The sequence below is a fragment of the Gymnogyps californianus genome, chromosome 15, assembly GCF_018139145.2.
Source record: "Gymnogyps californianus isolate 813 chromosome 15, ASM1813914v2, whole genome shotgun sequence".
Lineage (NCBI taxonomy): Eukaryota > Metazoa > Chordata > Aves > Accipitriformes > Cathartidae > Gymnogyps > Gymnogyps californianus.
In genome coordinates, this window is record NC_059485.1 from 7509512 (window position 1) to 7527802 (window position 18291).

At 43.8% G+C, this 18291-nt stretch overlaps 1 protein-coding gene across 2 annotated transcripts in view; it reads right to left on the minus strand.

The window, feature by feature from the left end:
* The window catches only part of FAM20C (FAM20C golgi associated secretory pathway kinase), a 59838-nt gene that overhangs the window by 34430 nt on the left and 7117 nt on the right, over window positions 1–18291 (minus strand). For both annotated transcript variants that reach the window (XM_050905933.1, XM_050905932.1), the window contains one exon: window positions 13508–13586. In XM_050905933.1, the coding sequence (XP_050761890.1) occupies window positions 13508–13586 (79 nt within the window). The remainder of the gene's footprint in view (window positions 1–13507; window positions 13587–18291) is intronic.

Sequence of the window (18291 nt, forward strand, 5' to 3'; positions counted from 1 at the left end):
CTCTGAAACCCAGGAGAGTCCTTCCACTGCGCCCGCAGAGACCCGATAACCCCAGACCCCCGAAGATTGATGTGACCCATCTTACAGTCCACCCAGGGGATGAAGGAGGGGGAAAAAGCCTTCTTCTCTGCCTGCAAACCTGCCCAGGGCAGAGACACGTTGCTCTCCTCCACCCTTCACACAAGGAGGATGCCTGGCTCCGTCCCCCCACCAGCCCAAGGGACAGCCACAGGATTTGACCCCACACACGACAGAGGGGTGGGACAGGGAAGGGACCATCACAACCTGCACTGTCCCTGGGGCAGGCTCAGCGATGCACGCTCCCTTGATACGTGCCAGCTGGAAAGGCATTTGCCATTTGCCAAGGCCATGGAAATATTCACACTCTGCTGTTGTTTCTCTTGCAATACAGACCATTTTTAAGTATTCACCAGATCTATTAAACAGGAAAATACAAACAACTTCTGATATCCCTTTTCTTGAAAACTATTTTGGAAAATATGACTCATTTACTTCTCTTCTAAACAGGAGAAGTAATATTTTCCAGCACTCCCTGATGATGCATTTAACCAGAAGCTAAGCCAGATGTAGAAACGTCTGCAAAGGTTTTCATTCCCTTTATAAAAAAAAGAGAAATAAAAAGAAAAGAAAACTGTAAAGCAAGAGTGACGGTATTACTGGGTTTTAAAGCACTGTTGGCCTTTTGATTACCCTTAAAATCAGATCAGATCACAGAGAAAACACAGCACATGACTAGCTAGGGAAGGTCACATTGCAAAAGAATGCAGGTGGTCTCATTTTTTAACAGCTAACGTAATAGAAGCACAAATCTTCCAGCCACCAAAGAGCCTCTCCTGGTTTGGCAATTGCCACGTGTAATATCTGATGAATTCCGATGTCTCACTGCTCAAGGATAAAATCCCAGCAGGCAGGGGCTGAAGGAACAGCTACACAGTCAGAGGGAAAAAATCTTGTATTATTACAGCAGCCACTTATTTTATTCGCCAGAATTAAAATCTCTTCACAGATAAAAGTGGGGATTTTTTTTTCATCCCACAAAGCAATTTTAGATTTCTATAGAATCATTCAAAAGCAATTAAAATCCTGCTCCTGTTGATGGATTTGTATTCCTTGCTCACAGTGATGTCAGGCTTTGAAATTCAGGGCTATTGAGTGTAATTCTTTGGGGCTTTGGAGTCATTGCTGAGTGCCAGAAAATACCTTCCGTAAGTTCACGGATATTAAATGTCTTTGGTAACACCAAAATAGTTTCAAGGCCTGTAGCTATTAAAATCTAGAAGATACTGCAATAAAGAAGCGGTGCAATATCAGGGAATTCAATACACTGCAATTTCACCCTTTTAGTGAGTGAATTTTTAGGGGAAGGGAAAGAAGAGAGAATGTAATAATCTAATAACAGTACAGTTAGATAAGAGGGACCAGGGAGCTTTTCCAAACTGTCCTACTGCATCAAAAGTGATAGACTTACATTATCAGGGGAAAAAAAAAAGAATAAAATCCTTCTCAAACAAGCAAGTAAACAACCCAAAACCAGTATCTACACAAAAATGATTCAGAGCCCTCATCCATTGAAAGGTCTGTGTTATTTAAATGAGAAAGTGAGCCTCCAATACCAGTGGTTTTTTCGGCTTTGTTTCATAAAACAAAAAGGAAATTGTTGTTAAAAATGTAATTCGGATGTCAGCAACGTGAGGCCGTTCCCAATTGCAGAGATGCAAAATGGCAGGATTAATACTGCTGTGCCTGAAATTGTGTGGGAGGGATGAACCCTGATATGCGACCCTGAATAAAAGGATCAAGCCATACCAAACATAATGGGTTTTAGGCATCTCCTGCAATATAGGTACCATTCTGATCCCTGAGAAGGTCTTTCTCCTGCCAAAGGATGCAGCACATAATAGGAAAAGCATAGGGTCAATAATATTGGACACAAAACCTTGCCAAAACATCAGCAAAACACTGATCAGTGATTATGACTATTGGCTTATCAGCATCACTGATGTCTTATCGAGATTGGCATCGCCCCAAGAATCTGGTGTTTGTGGATAAACAGGACAATTTCTTTTCTTAGGCCACATTTAGTCTACAGAATTGCTGCATTGTTGCTCCTTGAAAGGCAAATGCAGATTAAGTTAAATAAACTATAATGCTGCTGCTGCCTGACATATGAGATTGTTAGAGGCCACCAGGCAGAACTGGCAGAAGATATGGGCTGGCTCAAAACGATTAGAGCAAAATAAAGTCTTCAAGGACACCAGCAAAGCCCAGCTTAAGTCAGCACAGGAAGAATTGTGCTGCTGCTCTGGGTGCAGCTTGGCACTTTAGCATGGCTTGGGCTATGGAGTGCAGCAGGGAGGTCATCACGCTGGAGCTAAAACAGAGAAGCAAGAATGGTTTTCTCTCCTAACTTTGGGCTTTTGTAGCACGGGCAGTCTAAAAGGCAGTCTAATGTGACCATCCACAAGCAGAGCCAGCATTACATTACAGGGAGATCCCGTATTCTTCACAGCATCATATCCTACACAGCAGGGAACAAGGGGAGGCTGAAAAGCAATAACTGATTTTTTTTTTCCATGTTTCTCTTCCTCTAAACTCAGAGTAATAGATACAAATAGTCTTGCTCCTGCAAATCATGTTTGAACTGCGGCTGTCAGGAAATGAAGGCGGTTGAAGGGGAGGCTATAAAAGGTTGTTTATTAGTCCTGCCTTCTTTATGAGCCTTTTCGGTCCCAAAGACAGATGGGTTTGGGAGTGCAGCAGAACAGGGGACTCGTGTGTTCAAAGAAATGACGGGATCCAGGCCTGCAAGGAATTCCTCCTCCCATCCCTTCAGATTATGGGGTTAATTAATAACAGTTAATTAATGATGTGTCAATCAACATGAAATGCATGCCTGTGTGAAAAAAGCTGCCCCTTGGGGCGATAAGCATTAAGGCCTACCCTGGAGTTGTTTTAAAGAAAGCCCTTGTGACAATTTCTGTGAAGCCTCAAAGAGGATGTTTTAATCCTTTTATCTCAGGATTCACTTCTGGCAAGAGCCAGCCTCTCATAGGAAACCACCTGGCAGAGGTAGCTAAAAAAAAGAATTGCTGTGCTGTTGCCTTCAAGGTGAGTCTCTGGAGGACACAGGACAGCGCCGGGTGCTGGCTGTCCCCAACAAAATGGGGAGCTCGGGCTGAAAGCATCTCAGAAACTACCTTGTCCTCGGTGATGGAGTAGCAGGAACCAGGGGGAGAATGTGGGGGGGTATCATCTCTGCTGTGAAACACCCCGTGCCCAAACCAGACACCTCATCGCTGTGCCTGCTCTTCCCATGGTAACTTCAGGAGGGACGGGCATTTGGACATGAGCACCGAGGAGCTCTGCTCTCGCTCCTCTCTGCCAGATGAACATCCCAGGCTCTTGGCTGCCGGGACATTCATGCCCATCTGCTTGCATGGCACAGTGCCCGCTCACAAGTTGTCAGACAATTTCACGGGTGCCAAAAGAGCCTGGATTTGAATAGGTGGCCTGGATATGCTGCAGAACCCATCTCTTCTGCATGGCCTCGCTGACTGCTAATAGACCAGGACCCGGCTGTGCTCACACCACCCGGAGCCGCGGACTCGCTCCGGATTGGCACTGCCCTGCAGTACCACAGCACGAAAGCAGAGGCTTCGCCGCTGCTTCAGGCGAAGCATTAATGCCCTGAGTGCTACAGAAGCACATAAAAAGCAGCTTCTGTACCAAAATATCCAGTGCACGCCAAGATAACTTCAAGGCACCGTGATACAATCAGCAGCACAAAAGCCTGACTCTCCAAAGCAAAGGCACGAGAAGAGCAGAAACCCCCGTGGCTCCCCACGGGCAGTGACAAGTAGGTCAGGCAGAGCAAAAAAGGGCATGTTTTGGGCTAAATTCCCAGTTACCCAGCTCTTGTACCTGGGGTCAGGAGGCTGCAAAAAAAGATGGTTTCAACTTGGAGCTGGCTCCAGGAATAGGAAAATTAGGCAGGCAATGGGGAAAGCAGGCTCTGTCCTCCTTGGGCACCCTGTTTTGCTGGTGTCAGAGCCCTGAGATGTCAGGTTGGCTGCTGCTGTGAATGAGGGGAGACACGGAGGCTCGTGGTGGCACTGGGCACCCCGTCCTTCTGCCGGCAACAACCCCAGCCCCACATCTCAATCTGATGGAGAAAAACAGGATTTTGCTTTAAGTTGTCTCTGCCATCGTCAGCCCCACGAGGCAGAGCTGGCGTTCAAACCACAGCATCGCTCTCCCCTCCTCCTGGCTGAGCCTCACTCAGGGCACTGACACAAAACCTGGGCTTGCAACATGAAAGGCTGAAAAACCTCTGGGTTTTATGCCCCAGGAATCAGACTTTCTGCTTAATAAACCCCTAAAGAATCAGATGCAAAAGAGGTTTGTTTGAGAATTTTGGCTGGATTATCACATCGTGGTGATTCAAACAGGCACAAAATACAGGGAAACACAAATATGCTGGGTCAAAATTCTCTTCTTGTGTATCATGAGATAGAATCAAACAAAATACAAGTCAGTCATACTAAAAACTAAAGAAAATAATACCAATCATTGCTAGATTTCCCCTTAAATCTACAGATTAATTTAACATCTTCATTTCTTTTGCTGCTTTATGCCAGCTAATCAAAGCAGTTTAAAATCCATATACAGACTGTGTGTATCTGAAGTCTGTGTGCAATATTTCTGCTAACTATTACAGGTCTCTGTGCACAGCCATGGCGTTATTTGTCCTCTGGCCAGGTGACCACCCCTGCATGAAGAATGCGGACCACCGATTAGCAAGGTTTACAAAAGGGGCTTGAAGTGCTAACAGGATCAGTTGGATGCTGCTGCTGAGAACAGTATCTGGCTTACGTGCTCGCTTGGGATATTTCATTATCCATAGTGCATAATCCAGCACTTTAAACTGCTTCTATTTACAACAGTTTTGCTGTCCTCCCCTACTCTCCAGCTCCCACACATTTGCAGATGCTATTTACTCTGGGTTTCTGCTACTTCTTCACATGCAAATGAGTCTTTCAGGCTTTCTCACTTTTATTTACCCACATGCAGAACGTTACAGCAGGGTGGAAAATTGTAAGTTAACAAGAAAAGTACTAACACTATTGAACCAGACATTGAAAATGAAAAAATAAAAACTCAGAAATGTCCTGCATGTCCTAAAGCTGTGTTATTAAAAGCTATTACGGCTATTTTAAACACTTTTTTTTTTATTTACAGCAGTGAGTCACCAATAGCACCACGCCAAGGGCGTAATTTGGACGTGCGCTGTGCGCTCTCTCCTAAGCCTCTCAGCTGTGCCAAAACTTTCCTGACTCGACCTGCAAGACACTGTTACTTCAGTTGTGGGTCTCTCCCGAATGCCACCCAGCTTTCGCATCGTCACTGACCACAAGACTGTGTCACCTGAACCGGTGACCTCCGGCAAAGTTGGGCGTGGGTCCTCAGCCACTAGACACGCTGTTTCATCAGATCCATTTCACTGCTGCTTATCTCCGCCCCTTCTGATAGCCAGCAGCCCTAACTCAAGAAACCTGTAGAAATGTTGAGGGCTTTAACAAGCTGGATGTTATAAGAGCAAACAAACTTCAAACAAATCTCAGCGTGAGTGGCCAAATCCCCATCTGCATCCTCCAAAGCGGTGGGGATCCCCGGAGCTATCTCTGTGTGACAGAAGGACCAGGGGCAGAGGGGGAGCAATTTAACTCCATAAAACATCCAAAAATAACTCCTCCCAAGGGGGGAGATGAGCACGGCGCAACTTGTCTCCAGGATAAAGCTGTGCGTGCTGCTCCAGAGAGAAAACAGCTTCGGCCTCTGGTTTACGCCACAAGTCTTGCACAAATCATTTTCCCTCCCTGAATTTCAGTCTCTTGAGCCTAGTTTAAGATTATAAATTGTAGAGAAATGGAGACAAATTCCCATGAAATATTTCAGGGTAGCAGTATCTGCATATCCACTGAAAACATTTTGGACACATTTTTTTTGCTTAGATTTACTAAGGATGTCTTACCTCACTGCTACACCAGGTCCCCTGTGTGCCAAGCCCTGTTACTTAGCAGTAAATTACAGGTTATGCATTTCATGCCAGCTCTTCACTCGAGAACGTTTGCTGCTTTTCTGCACTGCTGATAGAGGGTAAAATGTGTGAAATAAGAAACTGAGGAACTGAAAGTGCGTCTCTGATTAAAAGACGAAGCCACAGGACTGCATTTCTTGGTATGCAGAAAATTAAAACGAAGAAGTAGCTTGATTAAAATCAGACACTGACGATGCTTCTCTCCTAATACACTGTGGTAACATGTAAAAAAAAATGTTAGCTGCTGCAATAACCGTCTTTTAAAGAAAAAATAAACACCAGCATGTCTTTTTTCCCAAAGACTAACTAGCAAGATTCTATAAGCACTTAGATAGGAGGCAGCTAATCAAGCAGAGACACTTCACTACTGTAAAATATGACTGCCCACTCAGCTCTCCCTTAAAACGGCGATAATGGGCAGGTACGGTCAGTACCTGTGGCCATTTGTATCTGTGTAAGACAAGAACAAAAATAGATATTGAGCATCGTGTTATCATCTGCCGGAGAAACCCCAACAAATGAGTTGAAGAAAAATGCAAGGCTTGAATTATTTCTGCAAAAAGCCCCAGTCACAGAGACCATGGGGCTGACGTTTCTGTGAGCTGCAGAGTGAAGTCTTCTCCTGCCAGGAGCTGAAGATGCCACGGGGAAGTCAGAGGAGAGGGATTTTGGGGAGAATTCACCAGCACTGGTGGATGGCAGCTTCCCAGTGCTGGGAAGTGGGAAGGGGCTGAACTCCATGGACACGGGTTCATGGTTTGCTGGAGAAAAGGCTGCTCCCTCCCACCACTGGGACTCATATTGTCCCGTCCTGGCTCAGAGCAGCTCCTGCCCGGCTCCAGGAGGGGATAACTCAGGGCAGCTCGGCTTGGGACAGCACAACAGAGCTAGTGCCAACAGAGAGGGAAAGAGGTTTGTTTACCCCTTCCTGGCTGCCAGCATGGTGAAACGCTGCTGTCACGGATCCCTACAGATCCTAATCTAAATGGACAGCCTTTGAGCTACCTGGACTTTGCAGACTTTGACTCTGGGGTCATTTCATAAACATGCTTGCAGAATTTGAGAACAAATTTCTCCTGGGCTGGATGGGATTGATCAATATTTCAGCCAGCAGTTGCTGAGCTGTGGCAAGGGGAAATGCAATGCACAGTGACAGACAGAAGACTGGATTTCATTGCTGTCCGGGGCCGTCAGTCAGCCTCAATCCTGATCCAGCTCCCCTTGAAGTCACCGCAAATTTTCCAATCTGCATAAATGAGATTTGGACCAGAGGCACTGCTGAGTCCTAAAACACAATTTGCATTGAAATACTGAAGAAGTCTGATCTGATGAACAGGATTAGTTATAAAAGAGAAAAACAGTTCATGCATAATATACCAAAAGTTAAAGAACTAAAATACTACACGGCAACCTCTACTGTCCTTATTTAGGACCACATTCAGATCTCATGTACTTTATATATCAAGTGATATAATTCATCCAGTTTACTCTAGATTTATTCTTGATGTAACTACAATCAAATCTGCTTATCCGTCTCACTCAGGTAAACATTTCAGCAGGGATTTGGTAGGTAAGGATTTGAATGTCCTTAAAAAGCCCAAAATTTCATGGATGAGGTCCACAGAATATCTGATTACTGATTATTACTTCCAGCAGCAAAGAAAACATTTCTTCTTCATGATGTAACGAGATAGCACTCCTTGCAATTTTAAAATACACCGATATAAACTGAATGCTGGGATTACCAGCTTCAACCTTTCTGACCAGTTTATTCAACCTTAGGTCTCCAGTAACACAGCTTGTGCAGAACCAGCATTCTCCAGTGACCGGTACAGTAACACAGCTTAAGCCGAGTGACAAAACATAGCTGCTGGGTTTGTACTTTGACCAGCGACTGCTCAGTCGGGTTTCACGCAGCACATTCCAGTGTGCCGAAGTGTTAATCCTGGAAGGCTTCTAGCATAGCAGCTACTGTATGCATATCTCACTTCTCTAGCTGCTCAGAGAAAACATTGCAATTTGATTTAATTGCTATGTTGACTTATAACAGTATGTTTATACTGGATGCCTGCCAGCTGAAATGCAACAGGTTTGCAAAATGTATTTCCTCAAAACAGCATGATATGCAATGTAATAAGGAAAGCAATCTTCCAGTGGCCCGGATTCTGAAGTTCATTTCAACTCCTCTGACTTGGAAGCAATGCTACCAATTCGGAAGAATTACACCAGCCTAATTGATATGATAATCAGGCCTGGAGGCTGCATTTCACAGGTACAACAGTCACACTGCAGCTTTGGAAAGGAAATATTACTGTAGGAAATGAAAGCGATTAACAGTTGTTTGTATTACAGGGATTGTTCGGCCTATTTAATATCCCTATCAAAAGATGCATTATTTGTTGAGCGATCCTAAAAGAAAATCAAAGAGAAACTTAAAGAACATTGCTAATCCTTTGTCGCTATAAGTATGACATTTAAAAGCCAGTAAAAAGCTGTGCTTTGCCAATCGAAACAAAAATATTATCTTCCCCATGACCTTGGCTGCTAGATTTCAGCCCAGCCAACAGTGCCTATGTCTTTGAGCCAAAAGATATGCTATAGAACATTACAGAAGCCGAAAGGTGAGTGTGCTTGTTTTATTTCTGTAGGGCACTAGCTTTGCACTGGACTGTGACTACCAGCTTATTTTGTGACTGGCACTGGGATGGGTCATGTCTCTGAGCACTGCAGGAACCAGGAGATGCTCCCAGTGGGTAGCATTATTTCTACAGCAGCGAGTGTCAGGAGGGATAGCAGGGGCAAAAGGTACAAACAACGTGGCCAGGAGCGTTTGATCAGTTAATGAACGGGATTCAAGGAGACTGGATTTCATGACCCCAAGAGTCTCTTCTGGCCTGATATCACCCTGATGCTAATTGGTGCTACTTTAATAAAGACTTTAACTGCGAACTTCAGTTACTGAAAGAAACAGCCACGTGGCTCTTACCAATCCTGTACTGTGACTTGTAAAAACAGAAGAAAAGAAAAAGGATGTTAAAAATATCAAGTAAAATCTGAAGTTGGAATGGAACTGGCTTTTATCTCAGTTTCAGTCAAAAGCGAGTTCACTAGATACAGTAGTATTTCTTTGAATGGAACAAATAAACCTCAAAGATTTTATAATGAATACCCTTTCTACACATTTCTACAAAGCAGTCTATAAAACCAGGAATGAGAGATGTCATTCTTAAACACATACCACAGGACACTTTTCTCACAACTCCTATAACAAGATGCCATTTTCTATTCGATCCTATTTGGCTTTTCCATAAGGAACTGTAAAAACCTCTCTCAAAATCCTGGCATCAGCGTATGCAATAGGAATTCTAACACTGACTCTGCTGGAGCAGAATCTCCCCTTCAAGAATAAAGCCTTGGGAGGAGAAAAAAATAGCGTGTTGGTTTTGTTGCTGAGCCAGCTATTTAACTCCACCAGCTAGCAGAAACAAAGGGAAGCCAAATAAAACTATAAAGCGCATGTTCCTTTTGGACAAATAAGCCAAATCCCTTTGAAATTTATGGCTCTACACCATCCCTACCTGGTAAGTCATATAGAAAGCTGCAGCTGCAGATATCAGTGGTCACGTAAATAAATTTTATTATGCTGTACAATACTAGTACAGTTAGACACACTAATCATGGGAAAAGGGGAGGTTGCTATTTTTTTCCTGTCCCATATGGTAATAATTTTGTATGATTGAACTGTTATGAGCTAAATAAAACTACACATTAACTGTAAGATACATTGCAAATACATTAAATCTTCCCTGGAGTTTTAGCAAATACTCGCTTTTTCTATGATGCATTTGGAATTAGCAAAGGAATCTACACTGGGCCATAGGATTTATAAATAGATTTGGCTTCCTCTGCAATACTTTATGGGCAATTATTTCAGAAATGAAGATGCAGAGCCACAAATAAATAAAATAATTGCAGCTGATCAGGCTTTATTTACCGCTATCACATTTCCCTGACTGTTAAGCTTCCCTCCTCTCATTTGCTCCACTAGCCTGAATCAATGACCAGATGAAGAATTGTCAGTTAACATCAAACACTGAGCACAAAAGGTGCCAAAGGCAGATTCTGGTTTCCCCATTTCCAAATCCTGCCTGGGCCTTTCTGGAGCTGGCTTGCTCCCTGGATAAATTCAACGTGGAATTGGGAGGCTGGAAAAGGGCAGAGCAAGTCAGATGAGTTCTGCAGGGTTTCAAGCAATTTGCCAGGGAGTACATTTTGCTGTGACTCCCCTGCAGAAGTCACTGCCAAAGGCCTGGAGACCTCCCCTTCTGCTAGCAGATGCCCGGCTGTGTCAGGGAAGGGTTTGCAGGGTCTCCTCTATCTGCCGCAATCCTGCTCAAACAGGTATTAATTGAGTTTGGAAGATGCTGAGTACAGCTATGTATAGCAAAAACAGCTTTCCAGGCAGTTCAGATGAACCAAATCCAGGTAGAGACTGGCCTTGTGTCTACGTATTACCCTGTATGTACCTCACACCATTGAGCTTTCAGTACTTTGGATCACAGACAGGGTGGGAAACTCTGGATTATCAATTTTCCTTGGGATCAGGCCTGAAATCCTACTGATGGCAACTCTATTCTCTAAAAAACAGTGGCTCAGTTCAGTTTAACGTAGAGATGCAACTCATATTGCCCCCTCCAGCACTCAAGAGACAAACTGAGGCCCCAGTTTTCATTTGCAGCTGGACACTCAGTACTATTTAATGGTTGTGTTACCTGGAGTTCATGAAGAAGGTTGCTTGTATGAAGAGGCTTATCAACTCAGGAGAAAGAAAAGCGTAATATCTGCTGCATTGAAAAGCCATGGAGCTGATAACACAGTAACAACTGAAACACATAGGATGCACCACATGGAGACATCCTGACTATCCACCAAGGGCTTCCTTCAACAAGCTGATCTCAGAAGTAGCCATCAGGTTGATATTTTATGGTCCTCAAATTAAACTAATTAGAAAAAAATGTCCTTTACACAGCCAGTCCTGATGACCAGAGATGTCTGGCCCTGATCTGTGAGCTCCCTATAGCCTCCTGTCCTGGGAACGCACACCCAGCTTTGTGAAGCCTGGATCAGAAGGGTACCCTGCAGAAAAGAGGGAGCACCAGAAACAGCCTGGAAGGTGTCTAGGGCCTGAAGAAAGTCCTACAAGAAGAAGTCTCATAGCTTTAAAGCCTGATTTTGACTTTGTTTTGTAGCTCTAGGCTGCTTGTTTCTGTATAAAGAAATGATGCTGCCAGCCTCTCCAAGAACTTCATCAACAACAGTCCGTAAGCTGGTGAAAGAGGCCAATAGGACCAGATGCCAAAGGAGCTACAAAGATTTACTCTAGCTGAGCACCTGGCTCCCTGTTCACTGTTATTAGAATGAAGATAAATGCTTGCAAACATCCTTATTCAAAATCACTAATGTGTTCAGCGATGTTCAGCACAAACGCAGCAGCATTGCTACTGTAAGGTGTGGTGCCTGGGAACACAGCTGCTGAATGCTCTAATGCTGCTTTTTCCAGTGGTGGGTGTAACGCAAAGAGCAGTGAGAAAATAGGGTGTTGCTGCCCTTCAAATCAAGCAAAGGGAATGATTAAGACATCATCATTTTCTGTTATTGTTCTAGTGGATGGTAGTAATTGCTTCTACACAGGAACGTGGCTATACCTCTGTTGTCATCCATCATCTTGCTGAGGCTGTGTATAGTACAGTAGAAATGGTAAACTTTTGATTTGACCTCATTAGCATTCCCAGAATTACAATGTCATACCAATGATAAAGATTGAGATTATCTGCATCTGAGCAAATGGAGAAGAAACAAATCACACACTATGTAAAAAGCCAACAGCGCAACCACGATTCTGCCAAATACTTAAAGGCTGCTTGAATCCGCCTGGTTCTTGATTTCACATGTGGGGCAAGACACAATTAAGAATTGTGCCTATACGCATCATACTTGCAGATACAGGCGATGGAGCCATGCATTGATGATCTGATGATCTGAGCATTCAGGGAGAGGGCAGAGAGAGGAAGGGAAGATGTTGGAGTAGATGCTCTCTGATACTGCCTTCCCTCCGACTTGTCAGTATTATCTGTGCTTCCTCTGACCTCTCCCAGGCAATCAGTGCTCCACTAGAAACATGGAGAAATTTGTGTGCCATTTGGGAGATAACACAGAGGCCTTTGCACAAATGCCTTGTGCTGCCTGGAAGTTCATAGGATTTCCTTGTGATTCCCAGGACGAATGCACATAAGGATGGTTCCTGCTCAAGCTTGGGTTGAAGGCAAGTGGGACCAATTATTTGGCCCTTCCGGCAGTCAAATAAGATCAAGTCAAATCTGTACTTGTCTGAGGTCAGTCTATAGCAAAATCTATAGTGAAACAGGGAATTTCTCAGTCTCCAGCCAGCAGCTTATCCCCTGAGCTGTGTTCCCTGCTATAGCTGTAACACAATGCCAACACATATTCCAAACCACTCGTTCTCGGTTACTTTAGTCTTTTATGGACCATCTTAGAGGAAATTAACCGAACTTCCCTACAGTGGGAACAAAAGAAGGAAATGAATTTATTATTCCAGTGGTACCCTTGACACAGATACGGAGTAGCTTCATTAAACATTTTGCAGCCCCAAGTGTCTTTGCTAAACCCTCTACAATAAGCACAGAGCCATTTTCCTTATTACAACACAAACATACAGGTCAGGATTCAGAACTCATTTACATCTGCTTTGTATCTGAATAACTTCCCTCATCTCAATGGGATCTAGGCAGGCACAAATCAAGGCCGCATCAGCCTAGTCCTTCCCTTTCTCTCTAGATTCATTACCTTGCAGTACCACTCTCAGATAAACTCATTTTCACAGAGTCAGCATAGCCACAGACAAATGACTAATATAACCCTTTAATACAAACAACAATAAATCAACGGATTAAATTATAATTTATCAGACAAATACTATTTAGCTCTTCCCAAAGCTGTTCTGAACCACGTCTCTTGTCTGGCCATATTCCAGAGGAGCACTGACACTAGATAAAGCTCAGACCTGCGGAGTAAGTTTACGTAAGAAAGAAATGCTGAAAACATGCTGTATTTATGATGGGAGATTTCACAGAGATCAGAGTGAATAACATTCCTGAGAAGATTGTAATGTATCTGAAGCCTCCTCAGTATCTCTTCCAAAGACCAGTCTAGCAGGGCAAGGTTTCAACAGACCCTACATTTAGCAGCAAGCCTAGGGAACCAGACATATTAACCTTGAGAGACACTACAGCAAACTTTTAACGGCTTAGAAAATAGCAACAGGCTCTTCCACCACAATTTCACTTTACAACACAGACTTTTTTTACTTACTTCATTGGTTTGAACAATGCTTGTCCATAGTTCTGGAACGTCATGATCAGCTTCAGCTGGGTGCCTCCTGATTTCATCGCTGTGGGCAAAAAACAAAACCACTTTAAAATGCTACATGGGCATCTACTTACATTCAGTTTCCTTGAAACAAAATCTTATATCTTTTGCTCTGCATTAGATTCAGCACTGCAGTATCTGAGCACCAAGCAGGGTAACCCTACCTGGACAACAGATTATTTAGTGGGTGCAGAGTACCGGGGAGGGCTTTGAGCTGCCAACCAGGACTGAAAATGGACTGTACTCCCTGACATGTCTTTGTCTTCTTCAATTGGCCACTATGGGCTCCATAAGCACCCTAACTGAATGGCATGTACAGGAACAGACCATTGGAGTCTTGTTTTCTCCATCTTCAATCGCTTTTGGAGTTCCTTTTAACAAGGGACACACATTGGGAAAGGAGATGGGGTGCTTCAACGACAACTGCAGCTGGGATGTACAGCCCAATGCGCAGCAGACATCTTCTAAATTAAAAGTATGAGCAGATACTATAGCAATCTCTGATCTCTGCTGCGATTTTAATAATTGTTGCTGAGCAGTAGAGATATGTAAATTCATCTCCTCTATGTACAACGGATATGTATTCAAGCCCATCCATTAACTTCAAGGGATCCCAAGGTGGTTTGTACACGAGAGCAGAGCTGTGCAGAGCGGGTGGCTGGCTCTGCTGGGAGGGTAGGAGAGGGCACGCGGAGGCGGCAGGGACTGCGGTCCACACTGCACGCCGAGGGCCATCTTTGCTCAAACATTAAAGGCAATCACTTTCCAGCTGAGAGCTAATGGGAATTTAAGACTGACATTTATTCATACCAGTCTGAACAATTTGGAAAGTATCATGTTAACAGCCAGATTATATTGTTTCTAAAGTGAGAGCGATTTTTTTTTTATATAAGAATTCATAAAAATGCATTTTACTTGATGATAAGGCTACTTAAAAAAGATAAACATATACGTTGGCAAACCAGCTGCTTTTTTACCATCTCAATCAAAACTGCTCTGAATAAATGAGATGACCTATACCCTGACTCTTTCATTCACTTCTGTGTTCGGAGAGGCAGGCCATGGCAGTCGTGTCTGTGTGGATGAGTCAGTCCTTTAAAAATGCTTCCTACGAACGATCACATAATCAATCCCTTTCTTTACAGTTCTGACAAAATCCATGTCAACTAGAGAACTACATAAATGTCAAGTTACCTTGCTCTGTAAATTTTGGCTTAGAGCTGCCCTTGTTCCACCTATATCGCTTGTACATTTTTTTGCTCTAACCAATGCCATTAGCTGCACATCCTTTTAATTACTCATCTCTGTGCCTTAGTACTGATAGGTCATCAGCTCTCTTTCAGCACTTGTAATCTATAATTTTGCAACAAAATGCTATGCAAATCTGGTCAGTGTAATTACACTTCTCCTAGAATAAAATCCCTCCTGCCTTGCTTTTTTTGCTGACCCCAGCCTTCTCTTGCATTTCTAGTTTATCCCAAAGGAACAAATAAATAATTAGAAATTAAAGGGCATTAAATAATTTGCACCGAACAGGTAAAGTAGAAGCACTTGGCTTTCACATATTAAACTCCCTCTCTTGTGCAGAACAGGTCAGTTGATCTGCACCTGAGGGAAGAAAGAGCAGTAGGCCTTTTCATACGTAGCCCAGAGCCTGAAGGCAATGAGAAGCAGCAATCCTCCAGCTAAAAACCGTGGGCTGCCCTAGGACCATCACAGCCCAGCTATGCACTCGGGAAACACTCCTGGTTAGTCTGGACAGCAAACAGGCAGCTGGAGCTGCCCTTGCCTCACGCCTCCAGGGATGCACGGCCATGCCCAGGAAAAACCCCCACCACCTTCCCTGCCCAGCCGCTGCCGAAGGTGCGGGATTTTCCCAGCTCTTTAAGGCACAATCTGTATTTGCACCCCTGTTTGTGTGGGCTATCTCCATATAGGTCAGTAATATCAGCCTCAGTACCAAAGGGCAAAATTGCCTCCTGTCTGTCAGATATAACTCTCCCCAGCCCACCAACCTCAACACAGCTGCTTGCAGACTGCTCACACCAACTGAAGACCAAATGTTTTTTCTCTAAAATTGATGTAATTTATGCTTTTTCATTCAATTCTGAGGAGCTCAGGGCTTAGAGATTGGGTCCCTCTCCTCCATCAGACATGTATGTCCAAAATATACCAAAGATCCTGTAAGCCCATCAGAGAAAAGGGAAGGATAGAGCCTATTTTGAGGTATGGCTGGGAAGCCAAGCATTTGGGAAATCACAGCAATGCAAAGAAGAAGAAAAAAGGATGTTACAGCATGCCCTTTTCTAAGCACAAAGTTTCAGATACACTAAGACGACTGGTTTCTCAGCAAATTGAAGCCACTCGACAGATAATGATTTTGTTAGCAGCCGAACTCAACAAGAAGTGTGTCATCACCAAGCAGGGAAATGTATGAAGAAGATTAACAATTCAGAATAATTCTTCCATGAGACACAAAGGCCTGGTTTCCTGTCAGAAGGAATTGAGCTGAAGTAAGACAAAAGCATCTCCCTGGTCTTTTTAGATCCATGTTATTGTATTGCTTTAATTGGTTGCAATAGTAGCCTCGACCAAACACAAGTTTTGCTGGCATGTTGTCCCTCCACTGCTGCTAGGAGAAAACTTTGGACCTCCCCAAAACAGAGGGTGACATTGGTGGGAATGGTGTCCCATCGTGCCTTCCAGCAGGGCATGCTGGAAGCCACATGCATCATGGACAACAACCCATGCCAGAGCTCCATGTTGGCTTCCCCCCACATCATCCGGACTCGTGTGCAGATATTCCCACTTTGGCTGCTCATTCAGTGCCACAGATGTGCTGGCCAGGCTGGAGGTGATTCAAAGCCACCCTCCAAGTCCAGACTAGTTAGAGTCTAACATTGTAATCCCTGCAGAGAGGGAAACACCTGAGCTTAGACTGTCCTTTTGAACTCAACAAGACCCTTCATGCACCTCTAAACTAAGCAGACTTGGGAGCACTCCAGGGTGCCCAAATCTTGGGGCCAGAAAAGAGCAGATCTCATTGGAGATGATTCACTCAGACCTCTAGGTCAGATTACTTCCCTTGTCCTAAATTAGCGTTACATCTGCGTACTGGTTTCCCTCTCATTTTCTGAGCTGTATTCCTTCAGGAACTCCCTTTCCTGCTCAGACCTCAGTTAAACATGTTCCTCTGGCCATTATGGCCAAAGAGTGTGAGCCCCATCATCTTCCAGGAGCTTATCCCAAACAAACATTGTTTGCTTATCTGGAGATGCCCTTGTGCCTTCACCTACTGCCCATAGGAACATTTCTGAAGAATTTATAATACCCAGAAGCAGCATATACAATTTTCCAAGAAACTGGAGGATGCTACACCATTGCAATCTGTCACGTCTATGATCACCAGGCTTAGGTATTTTTAAGGCCTTGCAACGTAAGGCTGTACTGACTCCGAGGGAACCACTAGTCACACTGAATTCACCTGGGTTTTTTTAAGGTTTCTGAATATACTGTAACATCACAGGTCATGAACATCTCTGTAAAAGACTTTATAAACCTGCTAGCTCCCAGCAGGTACCTCAAATCAAGCTCCTGGACGTACTGGCACAGTGTTAAAAACAAATCCCAATGCCATCATTACTTTTTATCTTCAGGCAACTCAAAGCCTCTCTTTTCCCCCAGAGTAGAAGGAAATAGAAAGCAGCATTAACCTTTCCTGTTAACCCAGTGCAAAGGCTTTCGCGTGTGATCAGAAATCTTCCTAACTTTAGGAGGCTTTGCAAAAAATTCCCAGAGATATCTTTTTGCTTGAGTGTCTGTGGGATTAGAGTCTTGTCCAAAGACTAGTGAAATTGGTGGGACTCCTTCTGTTTTCTCTGATAGACTTTGGATCAAGCCTCCAAAAATCCCCACTCCATTTACATCTATGACTGTGTTGTCACGGCCACGTGCCATGTCTGCTACTTCCCCACCTTGTCCCCTCACCAATACAAGACCTGAATTCCCTTCCTGATCCACAGACACCATCCCATATAAAAGATGCACTACCTATCATCTCTCAATCATCTTTTTATAACTGTATGCTACAGGGTTTCTGGCTAGCATCTGGTACTAACTCCTAGTAGAGACACAATGGTGCCCAAAGGGATTTGACCCAAAAGGATTTGAAATTTGCATTGGTCTGGCTTTCCAGCTCCTCTGCTTTGCTGCATGATAGCCCTCATCCTACTGGCCTGTCTAGACCGTATGGTCTTCTGATGGAGAGTGAGAGTCCCAACAGGACCTCTGAACCTGGCTTTTGGTCAGAATCCAACAAACATTTTAAAATTTATTTAATTATGCAATGCTAATGCCTGAGAAGTGAGATCCAGTCAAAGCCTGGGATGCAGTTAACATCTGAAACAGAGGACATTCAGATTCATTTTGGATTCCTATTTATAGATCAAGCTTAAACCTAACATAAACATGCTGATTGGCTTTAACAAGGAATACTCTGCCCCAGGCTAGAGGCATGGCCCTCTACAAGCTGTAAAGAACATATTTCAAAACAAATTCAAGCCCTGATCATCTCTTAATTTGTTCTTGTTCAGCCAATTCTGCTAACTTGTTTTTAAAGGCATTTCTTGGTTTAGTCAAGAGAGTAGAAGACTTCTGGAGGGGAAGAGATCTGTGAAATCATTCAGAGGCTTTGTTGTACATTTTAAGTCCCCTCCTTTCATCTGGAA